Consider the following 27,841-nt stretch of genomic DNA (forward strand, 5'->3'; position numbering starts at 1 on the left):
ATGCTCCTTTATGTGATTGGAGCAGGCAGTGGTGCTGCAGGTAGTAAGCAAGATCAATATTCTTGTCAGTGGCAAGAAGACAGGATGCCTTGATCCATTTCAGAAATCTTTTCCCTATCTTTTTTTGGTTGGCCATAGACTGAAATTTCTCCTTTTGGGGAAAAGCTTGTGAGGAATATTGGTGTTCAGGGAATGACTGGACATGGCACTCAGTGGTGGCAAGGTAGTAATCAGTCAGAACTTGGGCTCAGTGATCTCAGAGGTCTTCTCCAACCTAAATGATTCTGTGATTTTCACCTATATCTGCAGATGGATTTCAGAAATTGTGCCACATGTTTTCAGTGAACTGTTACATTTTACTGACTTAAAAAAATAACAGTACTGAACTCTTCTAAAACAGGGTGCTTGTGCTTTGAGGAAAAAATCCATTATAGTAATTATTATTACCTGTGGAATCCATTAGAACACAGAATTTGACTTACGTCAGTGTTAGTGACAATGAAACCTTGTGAAGGGCATCATTTAAAATTGAAATGCTCATATTAAGACTGTAGGAAAAGAAAGGAGAGAAGTCTTTGTGATAAACCTGGGTGGCACTGTCAAGATTCCTAAAATGTGACAGAGGAGTAAAGTAAGAGCTCCAAGGTGGTTGTTGCCTGCTACAAAACCTTTTGCAGATCCAGGATGAAATAAGAAGCGTGGATGATGAAATGTGCCTTGGCTTCTTGCTGTTAAGCAAACGGGGATCAAAGAAACTCCTCATATTCCTGTTTTCTAAAAGCTCCTGGTAGACATAGTCTGAATTATAACATCCTAGGTTGTTGGTTTTTTTCCTCAAAGGGAAATGCCTTGGATATGATGAATCAGGTCTGGGGAAGCTATAGAAAAATACCCTTGTATTTGTATAAATTGTATCTCTCCCTAATGTTTGCTTAGTTTCCCATTTTAAAACAAAAACTCATTAGTGATCATTTTAAATACACTTAAGCTCTGAAACCAATCCTTGTATTTGTTGTGAATGTTAATGCTCCAAAGAGGGCACGCTTTTATTTTGAAAAGGGTGAATGAAATGCTCACACTCACCAGCAGCTTTCTGGCGGTTCTTTTTTGTTTTCTTTTTTTTATTCTACTGAAGGAAAAACGATTGTTTTAGCATTGTTTTGTGTCTGGGTGTCATGTTCCTCTGATCACATGCAGGACTGCTAATACTTCTCTGAGACAAATTGCTGAAAACATTGCCTACGTTTGAGCTTGCAAGAATTCTCTATATATAGTGACAGAATTGATTTTTTTGGCTCTGTTGCTAGTGGCAACTCATCCTAATCCCAAACTGTACAGTAATGTGATTTATGGAGAGTACATTGCTCGCTAGTGAATGTTGTCTGGAATTTTTTTCTCTGTGCATTGCTACAGGGCCGCTGTTCAGGCATGAGGTGAAGGTATTTCATGCTTTATCATAGGCTGTGGGCATTAGAAAACATTTAAAATTATGAATAAATTTATAGCTCACAAGTGCATTTGGGGAAAAACCGCTTTGTTGTTTTTGATGGATTTATGGAGAAGAAATTTCGTATTAATTGGGAGCTTGTGCTGATAAAAATCACAGCTATCTCCTGTTGAAGGCCAAATTTGCTTGTGGGTACTTTCACACCAAGAATTTTGCATATGTGTTAACATTTTTTGTTTAAATGAAATAAATTTTACTGAGCATTAAAATGCTTCAGTTAGAAATGTTGCCAAGATATGTATGTTCTAATATGTTCTTTATGTTGTAAAGAGCACTTAAAATTGGCCCGTGCCAGTTGGGACTGACCTCTAAATATCCTGCTTAAAAAAATAGTGAATTTATGACACACTGTGTGGGGAAGTTTCAGGTTTGAAGTGCATCTTTTAAACTACTGTGAGCACTGTAAGCAATGCTGTCTTGAAAACCCAAATGGGCTTTTTAGGAAGGGACATTTTCTAAGAGCACGAAATCATTCATGGTTGGTCCTGATGATCATCAAGGTCTTTTCCCACCCGAACTGTTCTCTGTGTGAGAACTTGTGAAGTCACGATGTTCAAAGTTAGACTTTGTGGCTTTTGTTTTTCAAAGCAGGAGCTCATTTATCTGCTCTCTGTGGGCATGGAAGGCAGAGTTATTACTCCTTTGAGTTGAGCAGTAGTGCCTTTGCTTGCTGGAGGGGATGGCAGGAGGATGATCCAGGTTCTGAAAATTGTGTGTGAAAACGAGCAAAAACAATTGTAGGTGGATGGATGCTGGCAGGACAGGCAGGAGACTCCTTTTGTCCCAGAAATATTGTGCCCAGCTTTGATTCCTTGATTGTATACCTGGCTGTATCCTGATACACTGAAATATTGGTTGAAATATTTTCAGCTTTAATACCTCTGTTTACACTCAGGAGAATTTCCCTTCCGTGTACTTTTATCTTCGTTGAGGATAAGTGGAGATTTAAAGGGTAAGCATTCCAAAGGACAAATGGTAGCAAAGCTGTCACAGCTGATTAGTTTTAGGTGTGAGACGAGCAGGCTTCTAATTGCAGGGCCGAGATGGAGAATCCAGTGCAGGTGTGAGTTAGTGTAAAATCTCAGTGCAGCAGGAGGATGGAGCAGGGCTCCTCAGGGTGGTAAAATGTTCTGTAGTAGCTGAATCAACAAGGGATTGCTGTGTGCTTGGCTATAAAAGGTGGATATTTGAGCTGCTGTTTGCTCAGGGAAAAACTGCTAGAAATTTGTGAAATGTGTAGTGGAAAGAAATTTGTAGGGGAGAGAAGAGCTCTGCTGTGGTACAGGATGTTTGAATTGCCAGCTACTCCCTTTCTGCAGGAATTTATGAAGCTCTGTTCAGAACTATTTTAAGACTAAAGAGGAGACAGTACGGAGTATGTACATTAAAGTCAAGTTTAAAAAAAAGGCCACTTCTTTATTTCTTTTGTGCATGCCAGGGAACTGGAGCAGTGCACTGAGGTAAGCAGAAAGCGAGGGCTGCCAGCGAGCTGCAGGAAGGAGAGCTGAATTCCTTGACTCAGCAAGCAGAGAGAGTTTCCTGATGTTACAAATATTTGTGCTTCCCGAGCTGTAAAGATGCCCTTCACACGTCTGCTGAGATCAGGCAGACCTCAAGTGGGTGCACAAGCAGGAAACGTCCCTGGCTTCTCAGAGAGCTTCTCTGTGGGCAGAGCTTGAGGCTGTGGGTGACCTCGCCAGGGTGGTTTGAGTTTGTTCTGCTGCCTCGTGTGCTTGCACAGCTGGTGGGACCTTGGCCTGCCCAGCAAGGTTCTTGTTAAAAATCTTGGCCTGGAGGCCACGTTCGCCCCACGTTGGGATGTTTGTGGTGTGAGAGCTCCACGTTGTCCGTGCTTGCCGTGGGAGGGGAGGCTGGTGTTGGAATCCTGTCCAGCCTGGTGGTGGCTTGGGCTTCTGTGACCACAAATGGCCTTCAGGACCTGGAGATGCGCTGTCATCAGAGCAGAGTTCAGTGGTGGGCAGAGTCTCCTGGGAGGCAGCCAGGAGTGATGATGGGTTCAGCTTTGTTTTCCTGAGCAGGACTGGCAGGGAGCCAAGGAGCACCCAATCCCGGTGTGTGGGAAGGTCAGGAGTTTGCTGGCGGAGCAGGGAAAGCTTCCCTGGGCAGCAAGGGAGGAGCGTGAAGGCTTTGCTTGGCTGCTCCAGGACAGTATCAGTGGCACCTCCACCTGAGCATGAGGGGTGGAAAGAGGGATGCTCTGGGAATGGGAGCAGCACAACATCTTCTGCATGAAGGCTCTTCCAAGGGATGGGCTCTAGGGAAGGGTTGCAGCGCTCAGCAGCTTTATTTCCCCCACTCAACCTTTTCCAGGGAAATCTTTCCCTTTACTCATCTCAAGGAAAACCTTAACGTGTAATTTGGAAAGAAGAGCCAAGGTGATGCTCTGATGTAGGAATATGTTCATTAACAAGAGCTGGGGTAGAGTTCCATGTGTGTATCTCTGTGCTGAAGGGCGTGGATGTGATGTAACGTGGGAGGTAGCAGGTTTAATTGGAGACCAGGCAAATAAAGCCAGCCCAAAATCCAGGCAGCAAACCGGTGTTTGAACAGTGCTGTTAACTGCCCAGCGCAGTGGAGTTTATTTAATAGGTGGTACAAAGTCTCCAGCAGGAAAGGCAGTATTGGCAGTGCTGGTATTATTCAAAGCTGACATGGAACTTGTGCTCCTTGATAAAAATGCAGCTGAACTGCCTGTTTCTAGCAATAACATAACCCTGGCAGGTAATAGCTTGCATATGAAAGGGTCATCTTTCTAGGAAGGGATCTGTTTCATTCAGATGGTATAAAACCATTGAACAAAAGAGAGTTTATTTTTAAAACCAAACATAAAGGCTCTGATTTGCTGTAATGTGACCTCTGATGATTTTTTTTCTTGGAGTGGCTGAAAAGGAACCTGGAGTATTCTGTGCAAATGAAATTGAAATTACTTTCTCCTTGCTTACAGCTTCCTAATTTCTTCAGTTGCCTTTTTGCAAGAGCAAAGGCATGAGATCAACTGTTAGAGTCAGCACTGGTTTTATTGAAATTTGGGGGTATTTAAATCAAATACAGCTAGACAGAAAGTGATTGGAGGCACCTGAATTCCCTGATGAGGTTACTTTGCTGATGATTTTGTGGTGGTCTGATGTACAGAGAATTGTAATAAAGGAGTTAATTATTTTACATGATGTAATTAAGGTGAAACTTCACTTGCCGTGCTCTGAGGTGAAGTTTTTGATGTATAAATAAAAATTATCATTTGTGGAGTTCAGTGATCAGTGTTGGAGGAGTTATGCTGGGAAAAAGGAAAGTCAGGCTGCAAAAATCTCTGAATTTGGAGTCTTGAGTACTTTGTGACAGGGTGGACAAGGGAAATGGATTTGGACTAAAAAGAGAGTTTAGTTTAATATCAAATCTAAGTTTAGATTAGATATTAGCAGGAAGGGTATTAAGAGGAGGTTTTTCCCTGTGAGGGTGGGCAGGCCCTGGCACAGCTGTGGCTGCCCTGGATCCCTGGCAGTGCCCAAGGCCAGGCTGGGCAGGCTTGGAGCAGCTGGGACAGTGGCAGTGTCCCTGCCATGGCACAGGTGGGATGGGATGTTCTATAGGTCCCCTCTGACCATGTCCATTCTGGGATTCTGTGAAGCATATTCCAAATTTTAATAACCTGGTTGTTGCACTGCCATGCTTTCTGCAGCCTATGTACAGATCAATGCAGAAATTGTAGTGTTCTGAAAAATAATTTACCCTTCAGCAGCTCAGAATTTTATGCAAACCTTGTAAAACATTTCTGTAGTGGTAATTCTGTTCAGTAAAGAGAAAAGCCACGAAGAGAAGCTTATTACATGCAGTGTTTGAGAGTCTTGTAGTGATGAATAATTTCTGTAGATTCATTATTGCTCCAGGTATGTTGTCTTTGTGTCTGCTGGACACGGGCAGGGAATATTAATGCAGTGTGTCCCTGCATGCATGGGTGTTCCTGGAGTCCCTCATTAGCCATGCAGCTGCTGCTGTGTTATCTTATCTCAGCATTTATTGCCAACCCCTGCCCTGAACAGAGCCACAGCCATGATTTATGTTGGCTGGAGTAGTTGGGATTCACTTGTGCTTTTGTTAGTGGCACACCTGTCCTTAAATTAAAGACCAGGTAACAGTAGTTGTTTGGTTGTGTGGTGCTGATTCATTATGGTGCATTTTTCATGTATGGTGCTGATTCATTATGGTGCATTTTTCATGTTGCTGGGGAAAAGGGAGGGGAGATATCCACGTAAAAGTACTGAATTAAACCAAACAAGGTCAACCCAGAGCAGCTGTGGCTGCCCCTGGACCCCTGGAAGTGCCCAAGGCCAGGCTGGATGGGGTTTAGAACACCCTGAGATAGTGGAAGGTGTCTCTGCCCATGGCAGGGGGTGGAACAAGATGATTGTTAAGGTCCCTCCAAACACAAACCGTCCTGTGGTGTGAGGAGCAGGAAGGGCTTTGAGCTGTGTAAGCACTGCTCAGCAATAATGGGAACATCCCTGAGTTATCTGTGCCTGGAACTTTGTGTTCTCAGCACAAATCCCAGGCACAGCCACTGTGCAGAAAATTAACTCCATCCCAGCCAAGCACTGTGAGCTGTCCCATGGAACTGGACAGGGCAGGACTTGGAGCTTCCTGGGACTCCAGAGCTGTGCTGGGATGGTTCCCTGGCACCTTGGAAAGGTCATGGCAGTCAGGAGAGCTTCCTGATGGCTGCAGGAAGGCAAATACTGGATCCATTTTCAAAGGCTGCCGGCAGGAGGATCTGGGAACAGCAACTTTACCTTAATTCCTGAGTAAATTACACAGCAAAACCTCCTGGAAACCATTTTTGAGGCTTCTTTTCCATTCTTTGTAGAGGCACCAAGGTGATTTGGAGCAGCCAGCATGGGCTCCCAAGGGCAAAAGGTGCTCGATTGGCTTTTGGGAAAGCTGGCAGTGCCTGTGCTGTACGTGGTGGCTTTGGGGAGACCTTTGGCACAGCCCTGGGGCACCTTCAGAGCCACTCTGGGGACACAGGGAGGGATAGCTGGGTGAAAGCTGGCTGGCTCCCCAAATCTGAGTGGTGGGGAGCAGTGCCAGGTGCAGCTGGGATCCCTCAGGGCTCCCTGGGTCAGTGCTGCTCCATGGCTGCTGGCACAGCCTGGGTGGGCACTGGGATTGTGGAGAAGTTAAACTGGGGAGAGCAGTGACCAGGGGCTGGCAGGAACCTCTGCAAGGTCAGCAAAGCAGTTCCCAACTCGGGGCATCCCAGCCCTGAGCAGCAGGCCAGGCTGGGAATCCAGGCTGGAATTTCTGTGCCATCCTGGGCAGAAACACTTCCCTGCATGTCTGCACCATTCAAGAGATTGGTCAGGAGTCATTTGTGGACAGTAATTCCTAAATTTCACCTTTATCCTGCCAGCGGTAATGCAATATGCTTATTTATTCCCTGTGCCCCACAAAAAATCATTCAAAACCATTTCAAGTCTGGGATGCTTTAAAAAGAAGGCAAGAAAGAATAAGTACAAAGAAAATCAGCAATATTTGGGGTTGATTAAACCTGATGGAGTGGTTTTTGTCACTGAGACAAAACCAGCTGCTCCCCTTTTTCTTTTATTTTCTTTTTTAATAAAGAGAGCTGTCTGTTTTCATGGTTTTAATGGAAAATTTTGGAGTGAGTGTATACTAAAAAAAAATCAGGATAGTATTACTTTGGACATGATTGCACACTGAGTGTGTGTACTCCCAGTGTACATTATAAGCACAAGTTGTAAAGTCATATTTTTCCACTGCTCTGTGTTCTAGCTGTCAGGAATTATCCTTGATCTGCTTTCTGGGAAGCTGGAAATTTTTGGGTATTTCAAAATTCACTGATTCATCTTCTCAAGTGGTGCTGGATTGAGTCACTTTTAACCCAGCTGCAAAGTGCTCTGCAATTCTTAGGGAGATTTACTTTGGGAATTTTTGATGGGGTGAATTAATTTCAGGTCAAGGTCAGTCAAAAGGTGTATTTCTTTAGCCTAATGTTTTTGGGTCTTTTAAGTGTGATGTTTATCTGTTTTCTGAGGCTTTGTATTAATTGTAAAGATTTTAAAATTTTCATTAAAATTTCCAAACAATTAGTCTGAATGTTCATAGCCAAAAAACCCACAGACACAAGCTGCTGGTGTCAGGTGAGCTGTATGAATTTTCCAGTTAATACCTTGGGTTTTTGATCATTATCATCATCTTGCATGAGAAATTGTTCCAAATGGGATTCAGGCCTTGCCTGGTTCCTTGTTGAATTTCTCAGCCTTTGAATAGAAATACATTCACAGGTGCAAATTTAGCCTCTTCTTTTATTCAAGAGCCCTGAACATGAAGTGTGTGTTTACGTTTTTGCATAGCTCTGCATGGAATTAAATTTTTATACAGTGACTAATTCACTTGCTGGTTTGCAGGGTGTCGCTGGGTTGAACTTTCTGCTGTGCAAGCTGTGACTTTGATCTTCAGATTTGTACAAGTGCACAATATTGGCAGGTGGAACATTGTCTTATAAAACACTGATGTGTATTTCAATGTTCTTATATTGATTTTTTCATGAAGGTGTGAGCTTTACACATTTCCAGCCCAAGTGGACATCCATGAAATAATTAAACCTGTCTGTTTCTCCTGTTTCCCTGCAGGAAAACTTAATGAAATATGATTCTCCACTGACCTGACTCCTTAATTCACATTGTTATGCTCTTCTACAATGGGAATATAAAAAGATACCTCAATATTTCATAGCATCTGTTGCCTTTAATGGATATGAGTGATGGAAATACATGTCAGTGGTTGAAATTTGGGGTTGGGAATTTGCAGTGAGGTTCAACACTAGAAAAAGTGTCATTAGCAATGTGGGGATAGCAGGAAGAGAAGTTTTCTTTCTCCTGCTCTCTTAGAATTCCCTGGTCTCACAGAGCCTGAGTGAAAATGGAAGGGAATAAATATTCCTGCCAGAGCTTGTGGTTGATCCAATTCCAAGATTTCAGTTGGTTTTGGGATTCAGCTTGATTCCCATGTTATTTTGTAATCCTACACAAGGGCTGGTTGAATGTTTTTGTTTTTCCTCTTTGGTGCAGAATTTTAATGTAGAAAATTTTGGGGGATATCTGGGGCTTCCTGCTTGTCACAGGCATTGTTTTGCAATTAAGAGGAATTTGGTTTGTATTGGGTAGGTAAAAAGCTCAGGTGAAATACACAACTTCATCTCCAGGTTTGGTGTAACTCAGCCCTGATTGAAATGCAGTTAGCTGAGAACTGGAAAATGTCTTTATTTATCTAAATATTCCAAAGACTGGCACCTGTTTTCTTCTACCTCTTCAATATTGATAACACATTTTGGTTATTCCTTGGAGTTATTTGTGCAGTTCTTTGTACTTCTGATAGAAAAGTGAGCTTTTTCAGAGGAACGTTGTGGTTTCTAGGTGTTTGCTAAACTGACTGGGATATTGGATTTTGGAACAGGAGATGCTAAAAGAAATTGGGCTATAATATTAGCTGGAATATTTGGAATGGTTTATAAAGGAAATTCATTCACAGGCATCCCAGCCAGCTTCACTTGTTCCTGCCAAGGTGTTTCATATGGGAATTGGCCAGATCTTCTGGGCTGCCATTGGTCTGGGAAGAATTTTAAGCAATCATGATGCATTTAAACTTCTGTTTTTCATCCTTTTGGGGAAGCTGAGCGTGTAGCACGTGGATGGATACTCTTCATGGATGAAATGGAGTAGGCAAGAATAAAACTGCCAGACTCCTTTTTATTGAGTTTACTTAATTATAAGAGGATGTTCCTGAGGTGTAATTTTTTTTTATTGGCGTTCACCAGAGTTATTGTGTAACCAATTGAAATATAATTAGATTTTTTTGTGCCTATGGTGTAGCCTTAAGCTGAGTAGTTTGTGGTATAGCTTAAAGAAAATAACTGATCAAAATAAGTCTGAAGAAAATTAAGTAAGTCTGTCTAGATACATCAAGTCAAATCCTGTTCTGTGCTCCCAAATTCCTCCCTTGGCTGTACCACTGGAAAGCTGACGAGCTCTCATTAAGAAAATGCTATTTATGCCTGGGAACTGAGTGGTCCTGGGAACTGAGTTTGCCCAATAAAACTTGGAAATTCAGCCATCACACATGTGAAGTGCACACACAATCGTTGCTGGGCTACTGATGTGCACTTGTCAAACCATTTCCCTTTTTTGTTGCTGTTTCACTCTGCAGACTGTCCAGCAGAAGCTCCTTTCAAAGTAAATTATTGAATTTATAGAGTTTTGTTCTCTGTGTTAATGGATTTTGACTAAATTATTGAATTTGGAGTGTTTTGCTTAATGTTCTAACTGAATTTCTTTGCTTTTCTTTCAGAGCATTCAGTCAGAAAAGAGCTGCAATTGAGAAAGAATATGCACAGGTAGGTTCTGGAATAATTTTGATGGCTGTGACGTTGTTCTGTTGGAATGATTTGTTAATCAGCAAATTACCATGGTGCATGCTTTTATGATTTATCTTTTCCATAAGTTACTTACCATGAAATGTGCTGAAGTTCTGAATCAGATTGATTTATACAGGACTTAGGCCCATTCTATATTTTCATGTATTTTGACTTGGGGAAGTTCTCGAGTACAGAAAACATTTTTAACATTTTTTCCCAATTGTTATAAAGTCAAACTCCATGTGGTTTTCTCAGAAGTCAGTGTGAAATTTGAGTGAAAGGTAAAATCAGGTCAATTAGAGGGAGAGGAAATGTTCTGGCTTACTCGATCCAAAATAAATTTAAATGCACATTCTTCAGTAAGAGCAGCTTCCCATTCAGCTGAAATAAAAGCGGATTTGGCCTCATGCTTGTGATAGGGAGTGGAATGAATTTTGATTTGTTTGTGAGAAAAGAGGGAGGATTGCTTTTTCTCCCCCAGTCCAAAATTAGAAAGCATCTAATAAGGGGCAGCTGCCTGTTTAATTTACAGTAAAGGCTCTTGGAGCTTAAGTCCGAGTACAACAGATTAAAAATACATTAATTTATTTTAAAATAGATTAAAGGTAGAATGAAATCCAAGGGAGTGAGCTGGTGGGGCTCAGTGTGCCATAAATCCAACTGGAGATGGGCCTGAGGTGGAATGTGAGAACACAAGCTGTCAGCAGGCTGCTTCCAAGTGCGGTTTGTAGGATGTGCTGTTCAACATCCTTCCAGTCCCCAGTGCTGCCTCACCCCCAAAACACACAGGGCAGGCTGGTTCTGGGGCCAGGCTCCGCTGTCAGTGGGGAAAAGGTGATTCCTGTGCCTGTGATGGGTGGGTTTTAGTGCTGGGTTTTCTGCACGTCTTCTCAGCCTAAAACCCTTCCTACACCTCGTGGAATTTGTGCTGAATTAAGCCCCCTCACTGACATTATTGCCATAAGTTATTGGTGCTCCCATTCTTCCTCTATACGAGTTTACCTTGGCAAGTATCAATTCCATTGGCAGTTGTATTAAATTTGATTAAATACCTGAATTTTTTCAGTGATGGTGCCTCCTGAAACTGAGGTTTAAAATGTGTTCTTGAGTGATATTTTTTAAACGATGTAAAAAAACGCAACACCAGTTCTTAACACATTTATCCATTAGACACTGGGAATGTCTTTTATATGCAGAGACACAACAGTCACTGCATTTGGGGAATAGTCCTGATAAGTTGGAAAAATAATTACACTGCGCTTCAGAAAGCTCCAACCTAACAACTGAGGCTTTCAGCTCCTTGGATTGAACCCCCCCAGCTCTGCAGCAATGCAGCTGCAGCATTTGAGAGTCACTGAATAGCTGCTCCTGTGAATGAAGTCTTGTGGGATCGCTTCCTTGGATTGCTGATAAGTGCACAGCTCCAAAACAATGTTGGATGCTTCTTCTAAAAGGATTTCTGTTTTGGAGGTGGTAGTAAAATTGCACATAAAGCCTTTTGGGGAGAGAAGTTGTGCTCCAAATAAATGGGAAGTTGCATTCATCAGCAGTGGGATATTCCTTTTAAACCAGTTCTAAAGGGAGCTGGAAATGCTCAGTCGTTTATGAAGCCAGATTTCTAAACCTTTTCACAGATTCTCTCCAAATGCCTCTTGTCACCTTAGGGAATTTGGAATATTCTGACATCTGACTTTTTTTTGGCAAGTGAGAAGCAGTGGAAAGGGTGGCCAATGAAAATCAGTTTCCCAGAACTGAAGGCTTTGTTGGTTTAAAAAAAATTGTAGGTTGGTGCCCTGCACTTGGGTGCCAAGTTTCTAAACACAGAGTGCTTTTGTTGGGAGCAGGAGAACCTGTCCAAAGGCAAGTGAAACACCCCAGCCCAGTGTTTATAACTTGCCCCTAATTACATGGTAAGTGGTGCAAATGTATGTGATGAATTACAGGGCCTGGATTTAAATTTCCCTGCTCTTATTTTGTCCAGGGGTTTTTTGCGTTGTGTTTTCACCTGTTGCTTTTGAAGGTTTTTGGAGCTGTTTTTTGCTTATTGCCCATCTCCAGTGGGTTCTTACCTGGCTTTTCTAGGCTGTGTTGTGGTAAAAATGGGAGAAGGATCCAGTGTATCAGCAATTCTGCAGTTTTCTAGTGATCAGTTGGGATTCTGCACTCAGCTCTTCCACTTGTATTTTTGGTCCTGTATTATTTAATATATGCTTGGAGGGTTACCTTAATATTCAGAAATGAGAGCTCAGAAAGGTTCTCATTTCCCACTAACAGTGTGCCTGCTAATAGCATTTAAATTGCAATTTTATATTGTTGTTATTAGCTATTCTCCATGATTAATAAGCTACCTGAAATCAGTGCCCGAGAATACTCTTACGGTGAAAAAACAGTTTACTGAATGTGTGCTTTTGCTGCTCCCTCCAAAAAACCGTTGTACCCAGCATGTTAAATAGGTAAAATATTGGTTTTTTGGGTTTTTTTCTAGAGATTATAAATACATTTCTGCTGCAGTTACTATTATTTCACACTTTTAACTGAAGAGACCAGTCTCTCACAGTCTGGGAACACACGGATGACCTTCCTTGTCATGTTTTGGTTTTGCTTGATGTTTCATTATCATTGTTTCAGGGTAAAACGTGACTCCAGGCAATCAGCGTGGCCTGGCCCCTCGGAATTTGCAAGTAACCTCAAGGAGGTTGAGTTTCCCTGCATGCTAATGAGTTTCTAATTGTAGTACCTCAACCCAAGGCACTGATGTTCTACAAAAAAGGTGGGAGAGCCCATTCCCTGAGCTACATTTCAAGGGAGGCACAAGTAGAAGCGTCTGTTCAGTTTTTCTTTTTTAAAGAGGCAGGAATTGTTAGGATTTTTGTCTCCTCTCTGTGTTTTTCAGAGGTTAAATTAACAATGAAGAGCTGTGGGTGCTCAGTAAAACCAGCTTATCTGTCAATCAGGAGGGGACAGGGCACTCGGTGTTGATTGCTGTGGCACTGAGAAACTTCATGCATTTAAAACACGTTCAGATGTGGAGAAAAGAGAATTTAATGTAGTTTGCAGCCACAGAGTCCTGTTGGCAGCTGCTCATATCCATGGCAGTGGTCAGGAGGGGAGCATTAAATAAGATGAAATGGATGTGAGAGGGAAAAGAGCTGGAGGTGCAGTGAGAGGAGCAGGAAAGGTGGAGGGGTGGATGTAAGCAGACACCGTGGTCACCCTTACCCATTTCCCTCACCCTGTGTCTCACCAGACCTAGAAAACACACTCATTTCAGAGTACATGCATTAATATTTCCTAAAAAATTAAAATATTGCTATGGCACTTTTTGTCAGTATAATGTGTGCATGTGTATACATAATATATAAAGCAGATACATAGCATGATTTATTTTATATCTTTATATATGTATTTTATATGTAATTTATTTATGTATTTGCTAGAATGTACTGGTTTTCCATTGTTTAAAAGCAAAAGAGGAGCTGACCATTGTTTTTACCATGTTCTAACAAGGTGCCAAGTTGTCCAAAATTTTGAACAATTTTTCAGAGGATTAAAATAGTAAAGGTTTAAAATCAGACATTGCCACCATGTCTTAGTAACTTCTGCCATGGCTTGTTTTTTTCCTTTGCTGTTCTTTATCATGTATTCCAACACTTTGTGAAAATTAAATTTATCGTGTGAAGACTGGCAAGGTGATGGTATTTCCCTCGTAAGGCATGAGAGAAAGTGAGTGAATTTTAGCCAAAGTACCACAATTCTCTGATAGAATGGATACTAAACCCTTTTGAAAATACTCTGGTTTATTGGAGTGTTTCAGTGGTGGCTGTGGGAGCAGGAGGATGGCAGACACTGCTCAGAACAGCTGGGATATTTGGGAATGGTGCTGGGGAGCTCTAAATAGAACCCTGCCAGCACAGAACCCCAGTCACCTGGGTTCATTCCTACATCCCACCGGGCAAAACAGCTGCAGCCTGGCAAACACAGCCTTACACAGGCTTGGAGTACAAAACAAAAATCCCAGGGAGAAGCCAATTCTTTCCTCTGAGCCACGGAACCCCTGGAGCGGCAGGAAAAAATAACTGGAGGTACCTGCCCTGCAAAGGCAGCGAGCAGCTTTCCATGAGATCACTGCCTGCAGCCTGGGCTGCAGTTGTTCATCCCAAAGGATGCGGGAGGCTGCTGTGGGAGAGCAGGAAGAGATTGTGGATTTTAAGGGTGGGTCCCCGCCTTGGGGACAAACAAGGAGCAGCCACCGTGGGTTGACTGCTCAGGAGCTGTTTTGTTAACAGATGAACTTAAGTTACTTGTTTCTTCCTGCGAGGATGGTTTTAGAGTTGCTGCAGTGCTAAACCTCCCTCTAGAGTATTTCTGTATTGCTTGAGACATTTTGTCTTGATTTTATTTTATGGTGAAATTGATGGCTTTTGTAGTCAAGCAGTAATTAAAAAAAAAAAAAAGTGGGAAATCAGGTTTTGTGTGTGTATGGAAGATGTGTTTTTAAGACTAAGGACACTTCATCTTTTAGGGAATTGGAATCTTCCAGATCCTGTGATGAGAGTTTAGTTTGTAATTAGCCCACATGCAGAAACTAGGTTGGTTTTTCTTTTATCTCAGGCTTATCTTTGGAAGGAATTTAGCTGTCATTCTGTGATTTCTCTGCAGGGAAACTTTCACTTGTACTACATGAGTGGATTATGTTGAAATATGCATCCTGGGTATCCTGAGCTGAATGGCTGCTCTATCTGGATATATTTGATAGCAATTAATTTGAAAGACAACATATTGCTTTGAAACCCATCTGTGTATTTATTGTATTTTCAAACTTTCTGTAGGAAATAGTAGGAAAAACTCAGAGTGAAATCTTTTTCCAGGAATGAGCTCACTGAGTGTCTGCAAGCGTTGGTTTGTGTCTGTCTGTTTCAAAAGACAGGCAAAATATTCCCAAACCAACCAAACAAACCCAGCCTGTAAGGAGTGACCTTGGAGACCTGAGGTGCTCCATGTGCACCACTCAGAAGTGTGGCAGGGCTTTGAGGTGCCTTCTTCCTACTTTATTGGTAGTATTGCAAACCATTTTAGCAGTGTTGGTTTAATTGCATATGAAAACCATGGTTCTGTCCACCAGTGCTGGGAAATGTTCTTCCTGGAGGAGACTTTGTGCTGGTTTTTATCCATAAAGTTCTGTTTTTTCCCAGTGGTGGCTGTGTGAACGTGGCAGTTGTTTCTCTTAGCAGAGTTCATTTCTTGCCTGTGCAGAGAAAACAGCTACTGAAATCCTACAACCCAAGGTCTGCCTTGAATATTCCGCCTTTCCTGCTGTAGGAATTTCTATAGAAGGCAGCAGACTCAGGGAATCGTTGTGTGTGACTTTATGTTGGATGTTGCTGCCTGAAGCTTGGTTGGCACGTCTGCTTGGGGGAGTGGGAAAAGCTGTATCCAAGAAACCTCTGGATCCAATAGCAAAAATGCCAGAGCCATTCAGGCCTACTGAGTGATGATTCCTTATGGATCCTTAGGGCTCTGAGGCTCCTCTTTTTCCTTCCTTTGGAATCTTGCTGTGGTTGATGCCGTCTGTCACAGACAACCACGTCAGGCAGGTTTGTTTGTAAACCAATGGTGCTGCTTTCCATGGGCATCCTCCTGCTCTTCATGGACCCTGCAAACCAGGGAGCGTGGGGAGCCTTCAGAAGGGGCTGATGCTCGCTTGGAAATGATGTCTTTGGTTGATACCCATGAATTGTTCTCTGTTTGGGTGGGCAGGCCCTGGCACAGGTGCCCAGAGCAGCTGTGGCTGCCCCTGCATCCCTGGCAGTGCCCAAGGCCAGGCTGGATTGGACACTGGGGCTTGGATCAACCTGAGATAGTGGAAGGTGTCCCTGGCCATGGCACTGAATGATCTTCAGGGTTCCCTTCCAACCCAAGCCATTCTGGGATTCTGTGACTTAATTTAGGATATTTCTTTTGGATAATCACTGGTGTTTTCTAAACGAGCTTTGGATTCATTAGGTAAAAAAACTCAGAGTAAGACCTGTGTTTCAACCTGGCTTATGAGCACTTTAAGTTTTTGTTCTTGCCATATCCTTGAAAAATCTCATGTATGGTGTGGAAAGCCTGTGAATTCAGATACACCTGGAACCTGGACTGTTTTGATAGTTTGTTTTAAATCTTAGCACTGCTAACTTTCCATTTTCCGGGAGAGGATCCCAAGTGCCCACACTGACCAGTCCCAGCGTGGCGTGGAGATCATGCATATTGATGGCCTGGTTTGGTCCTTTCAGCCATGGTGGTGCACAATACATCAGCAGAACTTGCTGCTTCCAGAAAGAAAACACCTGCCTGGTACCACCTTTGGATTATGTTCTCCATTGAAAGCACTGGGATATCCATAAGCAGGGCAGGAAAATGAAGTGTAGGACCCCGTGGCTATTCAGGCCATTCTTCCCAAAAAACCATGGAGAATCAGTGGCCGTGAAGGCCACAAAGACTGAGCTGCTCCATTTCATAAATGGTTAGGAACACTATTGTGAATTTTAGAATAACTTGTAGAGACAAGTTTGACAAATCAGATGTTATAATGGGATTATTGATACTATTCTGCACTTGTCACAGTTCAACCTCTTAGTGCACGTTTCCCTTTTTTCCCCCAAACAAGAAGCTCTTTAGAATTCTCTATATTAAATGTCCATTTAACATTTAATATAATATAGTTTGCCTGGAACAAAGGCTGTGGGTCTATGAGTGACATTCCAAACAATATTATCGTTGACCTTCGCTTTTTATGTAGATTTTGCATTCAGTTGTTCGTGTACTTTTCTGTCTCCAAAAAACACATGTCAGAACTTAGTGGGATATCTGATTTTGGTCCTGTCTCACTGGTCGTTCTGTTAGAAGGAAAATGAAAATGCCCTACGCTGTAGCATTTAAAGAGAATTTTAAAAGGCAGCCTTTTAAAAATGCTAAGCTATCTGCTACAGTTTTTATGGAATTCTTTAGGTTAAAATAATATTTCTCTAAGAACAGAGGAGGACTGTCAGCTTCTATTTTCAGTGAAAACATCTAGTTCCTTATAAAGGGGCTGCTAAGCTTAGAATTACTCTATTCCTACAAAGAAAGCCCTTCATAAAGAAACCCCATTTTTTGCTGAACTGATGCAAGCAAGTTTCTCTGAGCCTGCTTTTAGCTGTTATTTTTCTTTCCGATTACTGCGCTCAGAAGCATCCAGGGCCTGGAATTTGGATCCTTGTAAGTGGTTCTGCTTGCAGATGAAAAACTTCATTCTTCAGAGCTGCTCTTTGCTTGGCCTCTCAGCCCCAGCAGTGAGGCAGGCAGTGGATCCTGCGGCCTGTGGGGTTATCCATGAGTTCCTTCTCTTTTTCCTCTGCTGCCTCGGTTTTTCTCAAGCTTCCTCAGTGTTTCAGTTCTTTCCTAACACATCCAGCCCTTCAGTCTCCCTTCCCAGCGGCTGCTTTTCTTTTTCCTGGGATTTCAGAGGGCAGGCAAGTCGCAACCCAGGGCTTTCAAAATATGCACAGTGGAAACTTTGGGCCTCCGAAGCAGCAGCAGCGCTGAGTCATGAGTCCGTGCCAGCCAAGGCTGCTCCACCTTTCTTTGGGCTCCTTTTCCACCTCTTTACTTTTATCTTGTCCTGGGAATTCAATTCTCTTTCATTTCCTACCTCTGCACAGCTCATACACATCTCAGAGTTCTTTGGATAGAGGACATTCCTATTCCAACCTCCTTACCCAAACTGTAGTTTGGTGAGGCCCCTATCGCTCTGAAACTTGGAAAATCTTGAAGCACCTTGGTTCCCAAACTGCATCCCTCATTAAAAACGTGTCATTGTTCTCAGAGAGAGCCCAGGCCTTGCCTGAGCCACCCTTTTGGCCTTTTTCCCTGCTCCATTTCCCAGTCCCCTGGTAATGGTGGTGCCGTGCTCTCCTCCCAGCGTTTGGTTGCTATCGGTTCCTCAGGAGATGCATCCTGGTTTGCAGGACAGGGCTCTGCAGGGATCTACAAGCAGTCACCACACCCAGGAATGCTCTGGATGTGGGTTCGGGGGTGTTTGTTTGGGGATTTTTAAATCCCTAAAGCTTCGAGCTTAGAAGGCAAATATTTGGTGCATGAACATGATCCCTTGTGTTTTCTAGTGGGCCATAAATAACTCAAAAGCTGTTTTTCTCTCAACTTTCTTATGCTTTTATTTGCATTTTTGCACCTTCTCTGTTAGCCCTGCATTTGTTCTGGAGCCATCAATTGAAAAAAAAAATCCTTTGTGTCCAACATAACTCTCCCTCTTTACCCAATAATGAGCACCTTCTCTGTTACAATCAAAAAAACATAAATTAGGGTAAAGCAGAAATCACTGGTTTGCCTGAAAATGTTCCTCAGGAGAATGTAATTAAAAAGAAAATTATTATTATTATAATAAGAAAAATGAGAAGAAAATTTATAGATTAAAAAATAACCCATGTAGAAATTGAAGTATGGGGAATGTCATTCTTGGTAGAGTTCAGTTGGTTAATTCAGCTGATTAAATTTTCTCCAATTCAGCTGGTTCAGGTGATTGTCAAATGTTTGGCACACAGAGGTAATTCATAGGAGATGGTGTTCCTTATTTCTCTGGGACTTTGAAAAACTGTTTGATTGCACCTCCTGCACAGTAACTAAAGTGGTTTTGGGCTATGTGTGACTTTATTTCAAGTAGTGACATTTCTGAAAAGTTATTCTTCCTTTTCTGTGTCTCAAGCCTTAATTTTACTGTGGAAAAGGTCTCCACTGGTTAAATAAATTTTAAAAAAAAGGGAGAAGAGCTCATTTTATTTGCTGTTCAATAATTAAACACCTAAAGTTGTGTTCACATTGTAAAAAGGATTGAACATGGGTTTGCAGGAGCAGCCTGTCATCCTTTCCATCCCACAGCAATCCCCAACCCCAGGGATCCAGATTTCGTGTTGGACCCTCAGGAGTTCATTAGATGGATGTAAGGAAAACTGGGCAGAGCTGCTTGGCTACTGAAGCTGTTTATCTTGGGGGGTTATTTAAAGGGTAAAGTAGATGTGTTCTTAACTATTTTTAAAAACTATACTCCCTTCTTCCTCTTTCCAGCCTTAGTTCAGACCTGGACAAACCAGGATGTGTTGACAGCTCAAAAAAAACCCCAAAAAACCAAACCAACAGAGAATGTTTAAGTCAAATCTCCCCTAAATGATTATTCAGTGTCAGACCCTGCATCCACAGTGGGTGACTTGTTCAGTTTTATACAGAAAAAGGTCTTTAGCCAGCTTGCACTCCCAAAAACGAGGAGGGAGAAAGGAAAGCCATCAACTTTTGGATCCTAGGGAATTATTTCTGAGAGTTCTCCAAACTGCTGCCTCAAACATTTCTTGTTGTGTTTCGTGGTGTGTGTGGCCTGCAGTGCAGCTCAGCTGGGTCATTCCCTTCCACATCATGTTAGAAGGAATAAATAGCAATATTTGAACATCTTGGTGCTTTAGATAAGGAAAAATGCTTGTCCAGCTGGATTCTGGAAAACTGTAGGTGGCTGGCGTCCCATATAGATGATGGGCTCCATTTGGATTGGTGCTATTTTATTTTAGTAGGGCTTGGTTGTTACTCATTAAGTTACTTATTAATCAGTTTTCTGGTTTTTTTCCATGGAAAATAAGCCAGTGCAACAAGTTGTAGATTTTGAGATTTCCATAGATTTAAAAATCAATTAATTTCTGTTCTATTGAGAAAACATTTTAAAATTTAATGGGGAAGTTAATGACATTAACATCAGTAAACACTCACGAGGGGAAAGTCCAGTGTAGGTATAGTGCAGGAACAGAACCTTAACATAGATTTACATTTTAATTTATATATTTTTTATATCTTTACATATATATATGTAAAGCGTTCTTTTCAGTCAGCAGAATTGTGTTGATGATGGCACAGAGTTACTCCTGCTATCCCTTGTTTAATTTTCAATATTACTCCGTGTTTTCTGCTAGGCAGATATCCTGCCTGCTGCTTATTTCTGTAGCAATATATTCTTCACTGCCTTTTGCAGTTTAAAGGGTTGTTTGTCGTATTTTCAACAAAAATAACAGCATATTTCATACTGGTTGCAAACAGAAACTAATTGAGTAGGAGGAAGCCTACAGATTTATGAAAAAACCATCTCAGCACTGGTTTTCTTAGCTCTGCTTGTGTCCAAATATGGCTCAGAGCTTTTTTTTACCTTCACAAGCCATAAAGAGGTAATTTTTTTTAAAAATAATACCGAGGGCTGGTTACATTTTTTGAGATGTGAAATTTGTGAGCTCCTGGGTTTCCTGGATTTATTTCTCTTTAGGATGCCAGATAGATCTGTTTGCTCTTTGTCTATCCAAATAGGCTGGCCAAAAATTTGCATTTTTCCTATCACATGGGGTTTTCTTGTATTTATAGCAGCATCTTTAGAGGTATTTTCTGTCTCATGTTGGTTTTCTGGTTTTGTTTAGAGAAATTTTTGTCTGATAATTTATGTTCACCTAAGGTAGAGAGAGCAAAACATCTCTATGAGTGCCCTCCAGTAAATGTGGTTGGGAGTGCAATTTGTAAGCAGGATTATTTTTTCTGTGTTCATAAAAGTGAATAATGCAGATAGATAATACACTGCCTACCTTTTAAAAAAGAGTTTTCCATTATACAGCTATTACCAGGTGTAATGATGCTAAAATTGTTTATTTTTATATAAGAATAATAATATAAGCTCTTAAATATAATAAAGGGGTCGTGGAGAGTCATAAACAGCTGGAATACATCATAATGTTTGGTTTTGATTATTCTTCTATTCTTTTTTATTATTCTTGTGTGTTAAACCTTCAGGTAGCAAAATCCCTCACATAACAAAATCTGGAAATGTGATCCAAGGTGCAGGCAGCTTCTGGGAAGTCTCCTGCAGAAGGGTTTTGGTTGGGGGTTCCACCAAGAATTCTTAGAAATACCTTGGAGAAATACCGAGATGTTGCTAAAATTGCATCCTGTCACTTTTTCTTTTCCCTGCAAAGAGTTCTCTCCTTGTTCCATAGAAAAAGAACAAAAAACATACAGAATATTGAATATACGTGGTAGAAATAGATCTTCTTTTCTGCCAAATAACAAAGAATTTGGTGATCCTTGTGACTCCAAACATCCAATATTCTATGACGCAAGATGAAAAAATTTTAATTTCGTACTTCAAAATTGATTTCTGCTCTAGCAATAATTGCACACCAATAAATGGTAAAAATTGTGGGGTTGGGGTGGGTGGGTAGAGTTTTATATTTTTAGCAGTGAGTCTTGTCACCAACTTCATGGTGACCTTCATGCTTGTACTTCTTAGTTGGTTAAAACTTCTTTCTGGGGAAAAATCCATAAGAAAAGGGGGTTTTGCTGTGTGTTAGTAAATTGAGCTCCTGAATCCTAAAAAAACCCACCCTCACATTACATATTTTGCAAGTTCATATGGCTTATCTTCTGGTTTTGTTTGGGTTTTTCCCCTATGCGTGTCAGGCACAAAGAAATGAGGCAAAGAACTTGTGAAGGAGAAATGCTGCGAACAACCTTGTGGGAAATAATTTCAGTTCCTAAAACGTGTGTTCTTCTCGGGAAGCCACAGAGCTGAAGTGAGGCTCAGCTTCCAAATGCAGACATTGAATGTCTCTAAATTTGAGTCCTATCGTTAAAAATAAAATACTCTCTGCTCCACAAAAAATCCTTTTCACTCCGCAGTGATATTTTCCTCTCTAAGTTGTAAAATTCCACCGGCTCCGATGCTGCCAGCGTTGTCTGTAACAGGAATAAACAGATTTACTCTTTGAGGCGCTCTGTGATGCCGTGTTTGGCAGAGTCTGTCCCTGATGATTCCTGCAGTCGCTGCAGGTTCAGGAGCGGGGAATGTTTGCTGATGGAATGTTTGCTGATTCATGGCAGGATTAGGACGTGCTGAGGAAGCACTGCTGGAATTTGGCCTTGCTGGGAGCAGGGATGGGGCTGGCTGCCGATGGATCAGCCTCTGGGAATTCTGCTGCTCCGATGCATTCACAGCTTCGGGGTGGTTTATGTTGAGTTTGGTTTTGTGTCTCACAGTATCTAAAGCTTTAAGTGTTCCTCACATTTAAATAGCATTTTCCAGCAGAAATAATAGGACATCTGAGTGAGTGTATGTCCGAGCTTATTCCATCATTCTGTGTGGTTTTATTTTCCTGAAAGCACAGTGCAGCTCTTCTAGAGGCATCACCTGTATTGATTCTCCTTACTCTGCTCAGATTCGTGACGCTGAAATTCACTTTTCCTCACCAATTTCAGGGGAGAATCCTCAGGAACTCGTTTGGCTGCTGCGCTGAGTCACTTGGCAGGTGGTTTGTGGGATGTAAATCCCATTCCGCCCAGGTTATCAGGGAGGCCACACATCATTTTTGAAATGTCAGGTGTTTAAATCCATGGCCAGAGGCTCCTGATAAGTAAGATCAGAGATGTTTTTCCACCATTTAAAAAAGGGCCAACCCAGCCTTGAAATAAAAAGAACTGGTAAACTCTTTAGCCAGCCTTTATTATCCCAGAAACGTTTGTACTTTGCACTGGTGTGTATCTGATGAGGATGTGTTTAATCAGCCCTCTTCTGAGTGCAGGAGATGTCCTTTTAACTTCTATATCTTCTTTTTGAAATAGGACTTCACCCCAGGAATTGATGGGTTATTGAGGTGTTAATGCTAAATTAATACTAAATAATGACTCAGGGAGAGCTTCCTCTCTGCTGAAGAAAGCACTTTGGTTTGCCAGCTGAGAAACGAAAATAAATAGCAATTGTACAGCATCAGAGTGCTCCATTGATTTGGGCTTTTTCTGTCTCAACTTTTTCAGTGTTTTCCCTCTCTAGCTGCACTGCCAGCTGTCTCCCCACTCCAAATTACACTGTCACCAGTTCTGTAAACACCAGAGAAAACCACTTTTATATTAAATTCCTTTCCCTGCTGAAGTGGTCGATGGAGCTGGTAACCAAGTTACTAAAGAATCAAAAGCAGAGGAGCTTTTAATTAAATATAATTTGGCAAGGTGCCCAGAAATTTCCCTGTCGTGGGAGTGGGGAATGACAAACAAAATGAGGAGCTGCCGCTGCTGCCTTTCAGAGTGTCTGGAGATGTGTTTGCTTGGATGTGCACATCCACTACCGAGCAGCAACAAAAATAAAAACCCACCGAGCAGCTCCTGGGCCAAGGTGACCTTGTGCGAGTGGTTTTTGTAAGCTCGGGATGAGGTGTGATCGCATTTCTGAGGCAGCAGGAGAATGGGATGCAAACCCAAGCCCTGTGTGGTTTTAGGCTGTTGTTGTTTAAAGGTGAGAAGCAATTCGGTGCCATGAATTGCCCCGCATTTACATCAATTCCACTTGATGCCACATTATTTTATAATTATCCCTGCTTGCATGTGGGCTCATTAAATCATTCATGGGGTTCTGCCAATGTGCTTTTAGTTTCTACGATTCCTGATTTTTTCAGAGAGCTTTGCCATAAGTGATTCAGTTTTTGGTCATCCCTGCCTTTTTTTGCCCACATAATGAATATCTCATGTTGATGGGTTCAGTAAATCCTGTTTTGCTGTGTTCAGTGTTGTGATTTCAGGTACATCATCTCTGCCTTTAACCAACACTATATTTGTTTTTAACTTCTAAATCTGCTTTTCTGGCTTCCTTTCCCAAACAAATTAGATTCTCATTTGGAAAAGAGGGAGATGTCATCTTTCTCAGTGATATTTTTTTAATGTTTCATTTATGTTTTGATTCATTTTTGCCTCTATATTAGTGCCAGAATGTCTTTCTCAATTGTCAAAGTCCTAAAATCCCTTTTGTAGCAATGAGATGACTCAAACTGAAATTTTCCAATATTTACAGAAATACTTGATACAGAGCATTTTTCTGTTTAACTTTTTACACTTAAACTCACTTGTTTGTGAAGCTGTAAAGTACCAAGCCCTTGTGTATTAACTTTCCACGAGGTTTTAGTTCACTTCTCTCAATCTCTTGCCCATTTTGCCCTCAGTGATATTTTCCTGTGCCCCTGATTTCTGCAGCTGCCAGGTCTCACCAATCTCTGATTTACCCTGGTTATTGTGGGGTTTATTTGTGTTCTAAGTGCTTCCAGGTAGGGAATGTTTCCTGCTGTGTTTGTACAGCGCTATGTAAATTTGCAACAATATATAAATGTTTGCTAATGACCCAGCCCTGTGGAAGTTAGTAAGGCACATCCCACAGCATTGATGTGTTGTGTTCAGAAACACAGTGTTTATTTAAAGAAAATCAGGATTTTAAAAAGGTTGGTGTGGAGAGATGAGCCCAGACTGCAAATTTGAAGCTTGCCCTGGGCTAAATAAAAGTTGTTTTTAAAAATCTATTATCCACCAATGCTGATTTAAATATGAATGCAGTTCACTTTGGTCCCGATTCTGTTTCAGATCTTTTTAAACCAGATTTCATTGGTTTTCCTTAGCAGAAATTTGCTCTTGATGTGTTTCCTTAAAACAGGGCTTGAGAGAGCCCATCTGCACTCTGCAGGCTCGGTGTCAGCACGGGCTTCTTTTTGGCTCCAGGCATTCCTGTGAAGAGCATTTTCCTTTGCAAAACCATGGAATTTTAAGCACACATTGGCCAGTGTGTAAAATGCAGTACCAAATGAAGTTAGTTTTATTTTTTTCTGAGTGATCTATTTAATTTCCCTGCTTGATCTCAGTTTTAAAGCTTTATTCACATCTTTGTGTCTGGGATTAATTTGACTTGGCACTCGGCAGTGTCTCTGTCTCCCAGGAGCAGCTGATAATTTACAATGAATTTCTTTTTCCTCTTCTCCCTATGACTTGTAGTGAAGGTTTTTCTCTGTAGAACTCTGAATAATATGCAAGAGCAAAAATATTTTAAGAATGAATAACTGAATTACCTGTGATGATTGGAAACTCAAACATGGCTCAGCTTGTAATGAGTCCAAAACTGTTATTTACCAGAACATCTTTGGTTTGCAGCAAGAAAACCTTTGAATAATGAATGGTGCCTCTATCTGTGTAGCTGTACAGAAAATATTGGGCTGGAGGCCTATAGTGAAACAAGGAGCTGACAAACGTGTGTTAATTATATGCTAAATGAATCATACTATTCTGTGTGAGAGAAGGAAAAAATGTGGGTTTTTTTAGGTGTAATAATGATGTAAATTTGAAGTTCGGAACTGACTTTTGAAAGATAATTTGATATAATTTTTTATTACTGCTTCCTTGTCTTATTCTTTGAAGTGCCTATTAATTTTTGGGAACAATTCCAGGGATGGGGCAGCCACAATTTCAGGGTGTACACCCAGTGATGTACCTGTGGGATGCTGAGAAACCCAGTCCTGAGAGGGAATGTGAAAGCAGCATTGTGGCATCTTGGTGGTGAGGTTTCTGGTCATGGTTATGGGAATTTTGGACAGGAAAATGTCATGGAGAGATGACTCTACTAAAGCAGGCTGGATTTGTGTCTCTTTTATTGTCAGTATTGTCTCTGTCCTCCTACTTATATCCTAAATGCTTTTTGTCCTTCCATCAATGTTGTGAATACCTGCAACAGAAGCCCAGTAATAATTAGTTTCTAAAATTGAGTAAATGAAGGAGCAGAACTTTTAGTGAAATCCAATTATGTACCATCATATATTAAGCTGGTAGTGGTGTTCTCATATCCCGAAATCAATGGCATGCCCTGCAGGCATGTTTTAATTAAAATAGGAAATACGTATATTATGTTAGCCCTGCTAAAATAGTTAATGCTGAAGTTCCTGATTATTTCCCTGACCGAGTATAAAGTTCAGTCTGTGAATAAACCCCGTCCTCTGAAGGCTCAGTGAATTGCACCTGACAGTGAACAAGGATTGGCAATCCTGAGGGAGCTTGCAGTAAATCAGGGAATGTTCCTGGGGCTGTCCAAGGCTTCCTCTCTCCCAGAGTTACCTCCAGCGAGTGCTGGCAGCAGCAGAGCTGAGAGCAACCAAAAAAGTGTCAGGGATGAAGATCTACGGTAAGCACAGATGGAAGGAGCCAGATACAGGAAAGAAAACAAAGCAGCTGCAGGGTGGAATTTTGTCCCTGGTGAAAGAAAAAGTGAATGGTGAAGAGTTGTGGAACAGCATAAAAAATGAGATGATGGCGATGGCTGCTCAGGTTTTGTTGTTGCCAGGCCAAGACAAAGAAATAGGAGTGGGAAGTGCTAGAAATTGAAGGGGGGAAATTAAAAAAGAGATTGAAGAGATGGACCAGACAGTTAGTGTTGAAAATGGAAATACAGAAATGCCTGGATGGGGTAAAAATGGTCAGAAGAGTGTGTGAAGAAAAACTGGGTTGTATGGCAGGGTAGGAGAAGTCTGAAGTGGAGCACTGGAATCAAAGATGTCAGTGCTGAAAGACAAATAATAATTGAGAGCATAAACACAGAGGGTGAAAGATATTTGCCCAGAAGCCAATAGATGAGCTGATCCCAGAGGAGATTCCTACAGGAAACAGGGAGAGAGAACAGTGGAATTACTGGAAATGCAAAGCACTCTGTCTTGGCAGAAAAAGGGAGAATCTGAATTCTGGGTTGTCAGAAAAATCCTGGAGGAATTCCAGCCAGGCAGGAGACATGATGAAGGCTGTGTACATGTGATGAACACATGAGCAATTATCCACAATTTATCTGTAAATTCTGTTGAATGAGGAAAAGTAACAGCAATGTCACTGATAAGAGGAGAATTTGATTAAATCACTTTAAAACCATGTTAGAAACTGCCCAAGAAATTATTTTGAATTGAAGTTCAGTGGGAAGTTGTTGGGATCTGAATGGAAAAGAGGTGGTGATGGAAGTGAAGCCAAATATTCATCAACAGGGAAAACAAAGCATGTGGGCTTTGGAAACTTGCTTCAGGGGTTAGGGGATGTTGATGTGAAGCAAAAAGGAGCATTAAAAAATAAGTTCTGAAACACTGTGCTTGTAAAATTGTTAACAAACCAAGGCAATTGCCTCCAATATAAATTTTTATCTTTACTGACTTCAGTTACAGAGCTGGAACAGAATGAAAACCTCTGAAAGGAGGTTTTGTTCTTTAAATCTGGATTATCCCTAACACTGCTCCTCTAAGTTCTACACAACCAGCTTTGAGACCCACTCTAAATCAGATGGACATGTCCTTTTTTGAGGAATAAGTGAAGATCTAAAATTGATTTCATTTTTATTTGAGCAGGGCTCAGATGATTATTTCTCATGTTAGTCTCCTGATACCAGCTGTGGAAACCTGGTTCCTTTGGAATTAGTCACAGGCTGGAATGGGTTGGAAAGGACCTTGAAGCTCATCCTGTTCCACCCCTGCCATGGGCACCTTCCTCTATCCCAGGCTCCATCCAGCCTGGCCTTGGACAGTGCCAGGGATCCAGATTTCTTCAATAATAGTGAGAATAAAGAATTCAGCTGCAGAGCTGAATCCTCAGCCTGTGTAAAAGTCAGCGCTGATGGCTCAGGTTGCTCATCTGTGACAGCTTCTGACCCACTAATGCTGCTCTGCATCCATTTAGTACCTGGTGCTCTGTGGGAAAGGGAAGTCCTGCCCTTAGAATTATAATTAGTCATGCCTAACTTATAATTAATGAAGTTGGAGGCTGCTGGTTACTTGGATCACAGTCGTTTGCCTGTGGTCTTTTTTGTGTCCTACTGAATCCTGGGATTCAGTGGGACAGCAGAAGAAGAGCTGGGTTATCTTCATGAGTACTTAGGTGGAAAATTGGTATTTTGGAGAGGTGAAAAGCATTGGAGGTAAAAAATGGTGATTCAAGCCATGGGCTTTGAAGAGCTGTGCTTGAAATACAGAAACATTCTGGTAGTTTTTAAGGATAAATTTTAT

General features: G+C 41.6%; 1 protein-coding gene across 4 annotated transcripts in view; it reads left to right on the plus strand.

Moving 5' to 3' along the window:
- FCHSD2 (FCH and double SH3 domains 2) overlaps positions 1–27,841 on the plus strand; it is a 116,238-nt gene that overhangs the window by 14,389 nt on the left and 74,008 nt on the right. For all 4 annotated transcript variants that reach the window (XM_074530953.1, XM_074530961.1, XM_005493416.4 and 1 more), the window contains exon 3: positions 9,890–9,935. In XM_074530953.1, the coding sequence (XP_074387054.1) occupies positions 9,890–9,935 (46 nt within the window). The remainder of the gene's footprint in view (positions 1–9,889; positions 9,936–27,841) is intronic.

The sequence above is a fragment of the Zonotrichia albicollis genome, chromosome 2, assembly GCF_047830755.1.
Source record: "Zonotrichia albicollis isolate bZonAlb1 chromosome 2, bZonAlb1.hap1, whole genome shotgun sequence".
NCBI classification, from domain to species: Eukaryota; Metazoa; Chordata; class Aves; order Passeriformes; family Passerellidae; genus Zonotrichia; species Zonotrichia albicollis.